At 38.3% G+C, this 12,563-nt stretch overlaps 1 protein-coding gene across 3 annotated transcripts in view; it reads right to left on the reverse strand.

Moving 5' to 3' along the window:
- DMTF1 (cyclin D binding myb like transcription factor 1) overlaps nt 1-12,563 on the reverse strand; it is a 45,918-nt gene that overhangs the window by 27,294 nt on the left and 6,061 nt on the right. For 2 of the 3 annotated variants that reach the window (XM_007118150.4, XM_028490124.2), the window contains 4 exons: nt 8,940-9,062; nt 8,535-8,603; nt 7,649-7,765; nt 6,411-6,533 (listed from right to left, as the gene is read on the reverse strand). In XM_007118150.4, coding sequence (XP_007118212.1) covers nt 6,411-6,533; nt 7,649-7,757 — 232 coding nt within the window. In that variant the 5' untranslated portion in view covers nt 7,758-7,765; nt 8,535-8,603; nt 8,940-9,062. The remainder of the gene's footprint in view (nt 1-6,410; nt 6,534-7,648; nt 7,766-8,534; nt 8,604-8,939; nt 9,063-12,563) is intronic. The other variant, XM_007118152.3, reaches the window with a different exon arrangement.

The following is a 12,563-nucleotide window of genomic DNA, read 5'->3' on the forward strand; positions in this document are numbered from 1 at the left end:
ATCTGATATAAAACCCAGAATTTGAACTGCATAGTTTGAATTATTTATGCGTAACATTGAAGGGTATGCATTAAATATGCTTCCACAGTAGAGTCTGAGTGACCACTGTCTCGTCTGTTTGTGATTAAATAGCTGCCTTTCTGTCTACTTTGAGTCTTGTACATATAAATGTTTTTTATGAACTATGAAATAAAACATTTAAAAAATGAGTTTCCTAACTTCATTTGAATCATATTGAATCAAATTTCATAGTATACAAATAATAGGTTAAGAAATGCTCTGAATGCTAGCTACAAATTAGAATTTGCATGAGTCCTTATAATCATGTATATTCAATATAAAATTTATAATCTGTAGTGTGTAACTTCTTTTTTTAAATATCTTTTAAAAAATATATATTTATTTATTTATCTGTTTTGGCTGTGCCAGGTCTTCGTTGCGGCACGCAGGCTCTTTAGTCGTGGCATGTGGACTTCTTAGTAGCGGCATGCAGGATCTAGTTCCCCCACCAGGGATTGAACCTGGGCCCCCTGCATTGGGAGCACGGAGTCTTACCCACTGGAGCACCAGGGAAGTCCCTGTAGTGTGTAACATCTACACAGAAAAACCAAACAATTTTATTCTGCATGCATCTAAGATTCTATTTTAGTCAAAGTGGCATTTTGACAGACACTTAATACCTTGAGGCAGAATTGATGGAGAATGTTGTGAACCATGAATTCCATGGTTGGTTGAATTAGAAGCACCAGTTTTTCAACTGAATAATTATGGTACAAACACATTTTATATGAAGTTAAAGTATCCTGAAATATTTTGCTTTTCTTAGGAAATTTTTAAAAACACTATGAAAAGAACATTAAAGAAAATATAAAAACTAGATTTAAACATTTACCTATGATTTTTATCCCTTCCGTAGTAGGCAAATTCTAGGATGGCCCCTAAGATTTCTTACCCATGATACATATGCTTTATGTAATTTCTTCCCTTAGAGTATGGGCAAAATCTGTGAATATGATAGGCTATCACCCCTGAGATTAAGTTATATGGCAAAGGTGAAGGGATTTTGTAGATGCAGTTAAGATCCCTCATCACTTGACTCAATTAAAAGGGAGATTACGAAAGAGTGCCTAAAAGTAAGAGACAAAAAGCAGAAATAGACGTGCCCTCCTGTTAGCCTTAAAGCAAACTGCTGTGTTTTGGAGAGAGTCACCTATCAGGAAATGGCAGGCCGACCCTAGTGGCTGAGGGCCTCAGTCCCTCAACCATGGAAGTGAATTCTGTCAACAACCAGTGAGCTCGGAAGAGGACCTCAGCTCCTGATGGCAACCCTGGTGACATTTTCACTGCAGTCTCAAGACCCTGAGGAAAAGACCCTGTCACCCTTTGCTTGGACTCCAGACCTATAGAAAGTGAGGTGATAAATGTTTATTGTCTTAAGATGCTAAATTTGTGGTAATTTGTTACACAGCAACAAAAATTAGTAGTAGAAAGTAATGAGAACTTTAAAGACAATAGCAGATACAAGGAACAGCCACCACCCCAGGGCTGAGACAGCACCCAGAGAAGAGACCCTCTACTTCCGCCAAGACCCACACCCTGGGCTGGAATCCAGACCTTGTGGGAGAGGGCATTATGGCTTGATAAAGAGCAGAGAAGTTGCTGTGGTGCTGCACTGGCAGAACTTTTTGAAAATCTCTCTTGTGGAACTTACTGGAAAAATTTTCTCTCGAGGGCAGGAGTCATCAAACTACAGCCTGCAGCCTAGTCTGCCACCTGTTTTTAAACAGTCTGGGAGTTACGGATAGTTTTTGCATTTTAAATGGTTGAAAAAATTTAAAGAACGTTTCATGATATGTGAAAATTACATGGAATAAAAATCTGTGTCCATAAAGTTTTATTTGAGCACAGCTACACTCATTTGTTTATGTGTTGTGTGTGGCTGATTTACACTACAAGGGCAGTTGAGTAATTGTAACAGACCAGGCCAGTGGAACACAAAGCCTAACTATTACTCTGGTCCTTTACAGAAAAAGTTTGCTGACCCCTGCTCTAGGGTGCTGAGGGATAGCTCCTCATAGGGAGGTGTCCTGCCCGACACACATGGCACTGTATAAAGCTGCCTTTTATAGCTGGGGTGTAGCAGTTGGTGCTCCGGGAAGCTGCCATCTGCTGTCCAGGGCTGCAGAAGCCCTGGGTGCTGCAGGAGCTGGGCACTGGGGAAGCAGCAGGTGCCGCAGGGGAAACAATACCCTTTCTTCTTGCAGTGTCTCTCCAGCGCCCTCTACCGACAAAGCTTCAGAGCATGCACAAAGGGTGAATTTGGAGCTAAGAGGTAATAAATCAGTAACTCTTCAATCCAGTGCCCTCTAGTTTCTGTTCTACCTCTTCTGAAGCTACTCCTGCCAAAACCCCGGTCCGGGAAGATCCCACATGCCGCGGAGCGGCTGGGCCGGTGAGCCATGGCCGCTGAGCCTGCGCATCCGGAGCCTGTGCTCTGCAACGGGAGAGGCCACAACAGTGAGAGGCCTGCGTACCGCAAAAAAAAAAAAAAAAAAAAGAAAGTGTCTGGAGACATGGGGAGAACAGTTCTGGTGTAGTGATAGAGGTGAACGACTGACTGGAGTGGGCTTACGGAACAAGGGAAGAAGAAACGGAGGCAAGGATAGGCAATTCTTCCAAGGAACTCTGCTCTAAAGGGAAGGAGAGAAATTGGATGGGAGCCCAAAGTGGGCAAACTGGACGTTTTTTTTTTGTTTTGTTTTTTTTCTGTGGTATGCGGGCCTCCCTCTGCTGCGGCCTCTCCCGTTGCGGAGCACAGGCTCCGGACGCGCAGGCTCAGTGGCCATGGCTCACGGGCCCAGCCGCTCCGCGGCATGTGGGATCTTCCCGGACCGGGGCGCGAACCCGGTTCCCCTGCATCGGCAGGCGGATTCTCAACCACTGCACCACCAGGGAAGCCCCAGGACGTTTTGAAGAAGAAATTATAGTATGTTTGTAAACGTTGATGGGAATAATCCAATAGAGAATGAAAAATTGATGATTCAGAGGAGAAAGGAAAGAATTGCTACAACTATGTCCTTGAGTAGACAAAGGGGGTGGGATCTAGTACACTGAAGGGTTGGCCTTAGCTGGGTGCAAAGACAGAATATATGGACATAGATACAAGTCAGTGTGTATTTATGGTAGTGGAAACTTACAGAAATTATTTTCTGGCCACTTAAATTTTCTAAGTAGGAAGCAAGGCTATCAGTTGAGAGTGAAAAAGGTGGAAGAAGTATTGGAGATTTCAGAATGCATTAAACAGTCATCTTAGAGTGGGAGAAAGAACACTAGATAAGTATGGTATGACTGGCAGGCAACATTAAGAGCCCATTTCAAGTTAATGATCATAAATTTAAAGTGAGACTGGTCAGCTTACTTGTGCTGTTTTTCTCCAATCTCTTTCAGTTAGCTGTACCAGTATAGACATAAATAGGCAGACAAATTGAACCAGGGTTGTGGTTTCATCAAAGAATGATGAAGTGAGGGGAGGAAAAAAGGATCTGAGGGTAAATGCAAGACAATGATTATTACAATTAACCATGAAAACTGAAACTAGGTAAGGAAGAAACAAAGATATGAGTGAAGAAGGAATCATTTAAAAGTGGTAAGGTCAATGGGTCCCAGTGGGGCAAAGGATCGCCAAAGTATGAGAGGAAGTAATCTGGAAGATAGAAATTAGTGGTAGGAAAACAAAATCTGAAGTAGATTACAAATAGACTCCAGTTAATAGGCCATGGTAAGAGTGGTATGGGAATGACAAAAGAAGCGGTGTGAAGAACAAAAGGAATCAGAGGCTTAGTAACTCCAACAATCCTCTAAACGAATAATCACCAAGAGTTTTAACGATGAATAGGTAATGGAATAAATGTGTGTAGATGATTGCAAAAAGAAGTGGTAAGTTATCTACACTGATTAACATGAGAGTTAAGAGAACTTTTAAGGCTCAGACAGATAACTTTTTATCAGTTTTATACAGCATGTAAAGAAAACCTGAATATTAAAATTAAAGTTAAATCATTAAAACTAATATTCATCTCCATGAAGTCCAGCATAAATTACTTGTACATTTAATCAGTCCCAGATGATGGTGATGGATACGGGACTTCATGCTTTTGAGTGACTTTTTTTTTTAATGTAGAAACTTTCCTAAGTTGATTTTTATTATTATTATTATTTTTTTTGCGGTACGCGGGCCTCTCACTGTTGTGGCCTCTCCTGTTGTGGAGCACAGGTTCCGGACGCGCAGGCTCAGTGGCCATGGCTCACGGGCCCAGCTGTTCCACGGCATGTGGGATCTTCCCGGACTGGGGCACGAACCCGTGTCCCCTGCATTGGCAGGCGGACTCTCAACCACTGTGCCAACAGGGAAGCCCCTCCTAAGTTGATTTTATCAACATACTTTTTATAAATCCAGGGAACTTCAAGCCACTCTTCATAAATTCAGTCTTATTGTAAATTAGGCTCCAGAATGTCCTCTTTGGTGATGCTATGACCCAACATCAAACAGCTCATGTGCTTTTATGTCAACACACCATAAAACAGAACAAAATATCGTGTAGTTCAAACCTACAATAATGTTCAAGGCACTCTAACCAAATCAATTAACCAGTCAAAATTTACGTCAAAAAAATCACTCAAAAATTCTGGCTTAATTAAATATTTTTATTTTATTTTATAACGTGTGGATGTACTGTTCAGCATGGTGACTACAGTTAATAATACTGTACTGTATATTTGAAAGTTGTTACGACATTAGACCTTAAAAGTTCTTACCACAGGAAAAAAAAATTGTATTGATAACTGTGTGGTGAAGGATGTTACTAGACTTATTGTGCTGAACATTTTACTATATATATACATAATGATTTGGTATACATATACATATACCAAATCATTATGTACACCTGAAACTAATATAATGTTAATGTCAGTTATATCTAAATTAAAAAAAATTCTAGCTTAGAAAATGTCTATATAGGATTGTATTTGTACAGATAGGCTAATCATGTTCTAAAATTGAGTCATAACATAATAAGAGTCAAATTAGAGTTTTAAAAATCACATGAATCATCATTAGAAGGAAAGATCATTTAATTAGAAATACATTATGCTTGTATATTCCACAAGTGGAAGCAATATTAGCAATATTAACATTAACACCATTTCTCAACAGTCTCATAGTAAACTTATATAATATGGTTTCTTTTCTGCTCAATTCAATAAGCAATTAACTCCAAATACAGAGTACGTATCTGCTTATGAAGACATGATTTTCCACAATGAAAACCTAGTCTTAGTTTTCTTCCACTAGATGACGATGTGATCTTGCTTGATGCTGAGTGCAAAATAAAAGTTCGTGGATATTCCAAGACCCTCCTTTGTGCAGAGAGTGCCCCCAACAGCCCTGTGTCCCAACCCCATCGCCAAGGACTAAGATATCTACTCCAGCTTTGGAGGGCCACCACAGTTCAACAAGATTCCATATTCTTTACTAAACAAACCAGAAATATAATTTAACATAATAGTTGGTGGGTTGTAGTCTTTCACCAACAGTATCCCACCCAAAATACAAAATCTTCTTAAAATCCAGTCTACTCTAAATGCTCTTGGAATATAAACATTTTAAGAACTTTCTTTGTTTTGCGTTTTTTTTTCTGGCCGCGCTGTGCGGCATGCGGGATCTTAGTTCCCCGACCAGGGATCGAGCCCGTGCCCCCTGCAGTGGAAACACAGAGTCTTAAACACGGGGTCGCCAGGGAAGTCCCTTAAGAACTTTCTTAATGAGAATAAACTTATTAGGCTTCGGTCTAACTTCCATTTAGCCATATACCACATGAAAAGAACATAAACTACAAGAACCGGAATGCCTGGGTATGACCTTAGACAGGTTATTACACCTCTCTATACCTTAGTTTTCTCATTTATAACATAGGGAACACTCTAGAGAGTGCTTTCTCAATGAGGGTGAATATGCTTCTTGGGAGGAGGTGAAAAGATCTTATTCTCTTTATTAAGAAAGCAAGGACATATATATATATATAGTACATTAAAAACAACAACCGTGTATTTGTGGTATTACAATTTCATGGGGGAGAGCATGATGATGAAAAAAATGTCTAAAAAGGCTCTCGGGAGTGGGGGGCAATTTAAAAAAACGGTTGAGAGATTAAACTAGGCAATATATGTAAAAGTATTCAGAGCCATGCCTGGCACATAAGTAAGCACTCATTAACTGCTGGTTAAAAGGAGGTTTTTTGGACTAAGAGGAGAAAAATAATGGGTCCAAGTCTACCTTGAAATGCCAATTTAATCTCCTGGAATCTAAATTTTGATTCAGAAGGAAACTACGTTAATACTCAGTGACTTACGTGGAAGTGCAACAACTGATATGCAAGGAGTGGAATCATCAATACTTTGATCATCCTCAGAAGACAGACAAAGCCTTTTATGTGGAGGTTCAATACTATCTTCTGAGTCTATTTCATCAGCTTCTAATGAAACAAAACAAAAACAAAAATCTCAAAATCTTCAAACCAACAAGAAGAAAACAAAATCTTCAACAAGTAATGACTGTAAAATAATCTTCTTACTGATTTGCTATGTCAACTAAAGCCAGTTGTGCAAGTGAGACTCACGGTCCTCTCTACGCCTACTGAGGAACTATGAACAAAGGTGCCATTTTTTAAAACATCACACTTTTGTGTTGTTGACTACCTGGCTTTCCAAATATTTCACATGTAAAGACAAGGGACGGTTATTTAATTCACTCACAACATTCACTGAATGCCTACCATTAGCTAAGTTTGAGAAACAGAACAATAAGAGATACCCTGACTGTCAAGGAGCTCATAGTACAGTGCAGGAGATGACTAAACTATTTCAAAATGGTGTAATAAGAACTATAAAGGTGGAATGAAGAGGCTGTTATATGAGCACACAGGCATTTAATTTAGGCTGGAGATGAAGGGAGGTTTCTAGAAAAGGTGTCTTAAACTTCAAAAAGAAACAGAAGCCAGGGGAAAATGATCATTAACTGGCAGTAAGAGTAATACACGCAGTCATACTGAGGGCCGAGAAGCTTAAAGTACGTTAGGAATATAAAAATAGCTGCGGGGCTTCCCTGGTGGCGCAGTGGTTGGGAGTCTGCCTGCCGATGCAGGGCACACGGGTTCGTGCCCCGGTCCGGGAAGATCCCACATGCCGCGGAGCGGCTGGGCCCGTGAGCCATGGCCGCTGAGCCTGCGCGTCCGGATCCTGTGCTCCGCAACGGGAGAGGCCACAGCGGTGAGAGGCCCGCGTACCACAAGAAAAAAAAAAAAAAAAAAAAAGCTGTGAACTGCTGGAATACCGCTACATGAAATGTGGCAGGAAATGAGGCTGCAAGGAAAGCTGAGATGATGGGAGGCCTATGTGCCAAATTAAAGAACCTGAACTATATTCTTAAAAACCGTGGGAAGCTTATTAAAAAAACAAAAACTTCCTATACTGTGAGTGAATTAAAAAAACTTCCAAAAAGTTCGTTCATTTGGGTTTTTCCGTAACATCTTATGGAAAAACTCGAACTTTTTGGCCAACCCAATACAATTATGTCAGCTGGTTCTCCTACCATTCTGAGGGCAGTGAAGAATGAGGTTCCCGTCTGCGTCCCGAGTCAAAGTCACAGAGTTCACAGTTTCTACTGTTACTGTGTCAGAATCCTCTTCAACTGTGCTCATACTCAAATCTGTATAAGAACAGGTTTCAGATTAGGGTTTAAAAAATTATTTCCAAGTGTGAACATAAAGTAGCCCACAGAAGCCCACCGCCCCAATTTGTATCTGCCTATAGTATTCTTTATGTGAAATTGCAATGATGCTTCAGGTTTCAAAACTTTTTTTCAAAAGTTTATACCAATTATTTAGAATTAGCTGTAATAATGTGCAAGAATCTAAATGCGATGATTAATTAAAAACCTACAGGATTTACTTTTTTAAGAGTTGTTTTTATCACATCCAATGAAAGACAACCTGTTCCAAGTTGTCTCTCATATCAGCAAAAACTCACACCATTTTTTAGTTATTTCTTATTGGCAGCTTTGTGATATATTCAAGTAGGTGTTTAAACTTCTGATTCTTTACCAGAAGATCCATCACAACTTTTCTCTTAATCTAAGAATTACTTCTCTAAAACACTATTTACAAGTATTTAAGCTCTATTATTATCTGAAAAACAGGAACACTAAATAATTCTTCCTGCTGTTTTTTTCATATTGAACAAGTACATATAACTCTCATTGACCAAACTGTTTTCCTAACAGGCATGGATCTAGGTCTTCTTTTGAAATAGAGAACTGGATTTTGCTTAAAGTGCCTTTACCTGTTATTTTACACATATATTATTTCCCTTTTGTTCAGACAGACTGAATACGCAGCACTTTGAATACAGTCTCTCATGGCTGACGGGGAAATGCCCTCAATTGTAATCAATGGCCTGAATGAAGTCTTCGGGCTTACCTTGTAATGTTCAATGAAGTTCTTGCCTCAATACTCAATTTTGGTCTTGTCCACATACTTTTTTACCAACTAAATAATACAGAGGACATAAGCCTTGATGTGTATTAATCATTCAATATTTATTTGGTTGCTATATACAAGACATTAGTCTGTACATATATTTGCCATTTACACAAATGCATTTTCCCTTAGCAGAAAAACTTAAGAACTATTAACATTTACACAGTGAAGATCTACTGATTCACTCAAGTTCTACTGTACAAATTACTGTTTTAAAAGGACATCATTCATTTTACAACGGTAAAGATGCCATTCCCCAATTAAAGATAAGTGGAGGTCATGATTTAGTTATGACTAAAATTTGCAAATCATGAGGTAAGGTCCCTGGAACAAAGGAATGCTTACCTAGAAAACAGATGGATCAGCTATAGCCCTTCCTACAGAATCGAGTTGCCTTCCCTTGGCCACCAGCATCACTTTCATGTTATCCAGATTGTTTCTCCTCCATGTTCCTACCTCTGCAACACTCTGAAAAAGTAACAGCATTATACAATAAGGCTTACTGAGAACAAACAACTGTGTGCTAGCAGTATGCTGATGACAATCTAGCCTCAAGCCTCTGTGATGTCTCAACTAGAAGAGGAAGGACAAAACCATTATTCTTCCGTAAGTAGACCTTTTGGAAATCAGCCTCTGAAAGAAGTCTCCGATGAAGGGCAGAAATGATGGGATCCTATGCCTACTAAGTCAGTTTATAGGCAGTTTCTCAGCCCAAGTTGCCCCTCATCAGGCAGTTAAACTTTCACGGAAAAAACAGGTTGAATTACACCAGTGGTTCTATGAACTGTAGACCTGGGTACATGTAACATGACCTAGGGTGTATACCAACCAACAATACCACAAATATTACCAGTAATGATATTTTCCTTTATAACAATTAACATCTCTCTTTAAATGTAGTACCACATGTCATCTTAAAGCATTAGAAACTACATAATATCTGTTAACAGCTCTGCCCAGGGATCTGTGGGAAAAAAGGAATCCTAAACAATCAGGCCAGAAAACATAAATTACAAGAAAGCTTTTGAATGTACTGTGAAACTTACAAAATCTGAAATGATTTCATTTTTAAAGGTTTCTTTCAATAAACTTCTCATCTTCATCCCAAAGGATCAACCGAAAATTAAAAAGCACAGTAAGACTTAAGGTTCAAGGGGATGTTTCAGCAAAAACCAATGATTAAAATTCTCATTTTTGCAGTATTCTAATTAGAACTCCTCTCTAGTATGGGTATCTTTGAGAACTGCTATACATAAATAAGTCTGCAGTGCAACAGGTACAGATCCTGCTAGAGAAACATCCAGTCAGTTAATAGATTTCATGTTGTTCTCACTTCAGAATCCATTAAAAAGTTTAAAAGCTGGTTTGTAAAGTAATACCTACTGTAGAAAATGAAGAAATTAAATGTTAAAAAAAGAAAAAAGAAGTTAAAACCACCCATAAACTTGCCAAAATCATACTTCACTCTTGGTTGATGTGTGTGTTTGTGTATGAGACTATACTGCAGAAGCAATTTTATATCCTGCATTTTAGAGTTCATTCACATTGAAAAATGTGAAGGAAACCAAGCTAGGTATTTAACTGAAGTTTTCTGTATTGTTTAAAACTTCCACTCCATAAAAAACATGACATTATCCAACAAATAGCCTATAACTGGACATTTACGTTCTTCCCAATTTTTCATTTCCGTAAAACACTGAAACATTCATACACTATTTCCTTAAACAATATTAATTACTGAAAATTATTAGAGCAAAGAATACAACAAAATAAACTCTTAAATCATGCTGCAGTCTATTTTCCAGAAAGGATGTACAAATTCATATTCCAACCACTGAGGTGTAAACTCTACTCCTGGAAGTAAATAAAAATACCTTGCCACTAGTATTTTTATTTAAAAAGAAACAACAAAGCAAAAAAAAAAAAAAAAAAAAAAACCCAGCACAACTCCTCATTTGATAGGTACAAAATGGTTACTGGTTTAGCAATTTAATGACTGTCATCTTATGACCCAAATTAATCTAAAACTTCAGGAAAAAGAGAAAATAAAGGTGGATTTGAGAAGATATTGTAAGATACAAGGAAAGGTATCTTAAGGTAAGATACAAGGTAAGTACAAGGAAAAAGGAGTCTGAAATAGCTAGATGAGAGTATTTCATTCTTGATAACCTGTACTGGGGTTAGAGGTTGATCCCATGCAGTGTACTAGCTTTAAATCAGGAATCTAGGTTCATTTTAAAAAGTCTGATAATTCATGTTAGAGATGAGTAAATGCTTCTACACTGCTTTGCAAATTAACTAGCATATCTGTTCAATCAACAAATATATATCACATGTGCAATGTGCCAGGGACTCTCTAGGCAGTGGGATATAGTGGCTACTTTTTTTTTTAACCCCCAAAGATAAGCTCTTGACTTACCTTCCTGGAGTTTTTCCCCTCTTGTACTTAGAGCTACACAGTCTGGATTTATTAAATATTTAAGAAACTCACCTAATTTTATTTTTAATTTACTTCTTAAGGTAACATATTTACATGGTTCAAAATTCAAAAGGTAAAAAGGTGAAGTCTACTTTCCACTCTAGTTCCCTAGACCCCCTGCCTGGAGGTAAACAATGCTGTCAATTTCTCATGCCTCCTTCCAGTTATTTTACTCATATATGTCAATATATTCCTCCCTGCTACATACACTTTTTATAGAAATAGCATCATACTACAAATAGGGAAGCTTACCCTAATGGCTACTTTATATTGCTTCAACAGCAAGTACTGTAAGCCAGCCAACAGATTAATAGCAAAGTCCCCAAGGTGGGACCTGATTTGGCCTGGCACTAAAGATTAAAAAAAGATTAAAAAAGAAAGAAAAAAGAAAGCCACTATGGCAGAGGCTTCTGAGCAAGAGGGAGAGTAGCTGAATTTAAGGCTGGAGAAAAAGACAGGGGCAGATCTCACAAGGCCTTATAAATCCTTGGACTGTTTTAAATTGGGAAATATAATTTACATTTTGAAAAGATCATTCAGACTGTAATATGGAGAATGGATAAGGGAGTAAGTCATGAAACAAGCAGCTGTCCAAGAGATCATAGTCATTTGGAATAGGTGGCAGAAATCAAAGAAAGGAGCCTGGACAGAGGATTTATTGTGGAGGTAGTGTTGACAGGTTTTGCTGAAAGTAGATTAAGAGATGAGGAGCTATTTCAAGATTCCTAGACTTTTGGCTTGAATAACTGACTGAGTTTGGGGGCACCAGAAGATAATTATTAAATATTTTTATTACTATTAACAAGTTAAGATATACGGCACCCAAATGAAGATGTCAAGTTGCCAGTTGGAAGCTGGAATTCAACAGGCAGGGATTAGACCTGTAAATTTGAGTTAGTGGCATGCAAATTGTTTTTAAAGATAAGATCACCTAGAGAAGTTAGAGAAGACAGCCTAGAGTTCTGAAGCAGAAGTCAAGCAATGCACAAACAAGGAACAGAGACTGAGAAGGACCAGCCAGGGATACAGGAGGAAAACTAAGAGATGTTACTTAAAAGGTTTGAGATTGTTTTTCAAGGAGCATTAGTTGACTGTTAAATACTGCTGAGAGGATAAGATGGAGAAGTTACTACTTGATTTGGCAATAAGTGGAACACTGCTGACCTAATGGAATACAGAGAATTGGAAGTACGGAAGGTAATACAAAACAGGTCTTTTACAAGGTTTAGCTCTCAAAGTAAGCAGAGTGAGAAGATCTATGGTAGAGTCAAGACAGCTGTTATTTATAGGAAGAGTACATCTGTATTTTAATATGACTATTAGAGTAACTGAAAAATGCTGGTAAATAAATCAACTTATGATAGTAAGGTACAAAGTTGAGTAATTTAGGGCCTTGTACTGTAATTCATTATACGTGAAACTATGCTTAACTTCAAAACCCGTTCCCCATTTGGCTTAGTAGGGAAATATATCAGGAAGAGCTCCAATTC

The sequence above is a fragment of the Physeter macrocephalus genome, chromosome 5 (assembly GCF_002837175.3).
Source record: "Physeter macrocephalus isolate SW-GA chromosome 5, ASM283717v5, whole genome shotgun sequence".
NCBI classification, from domain to species: Eukaryota; Metazoa; Chordata; class Mammalia; order Artiodactyla; family Physeteridae; genus Physeter; species Physeter macrocephalus.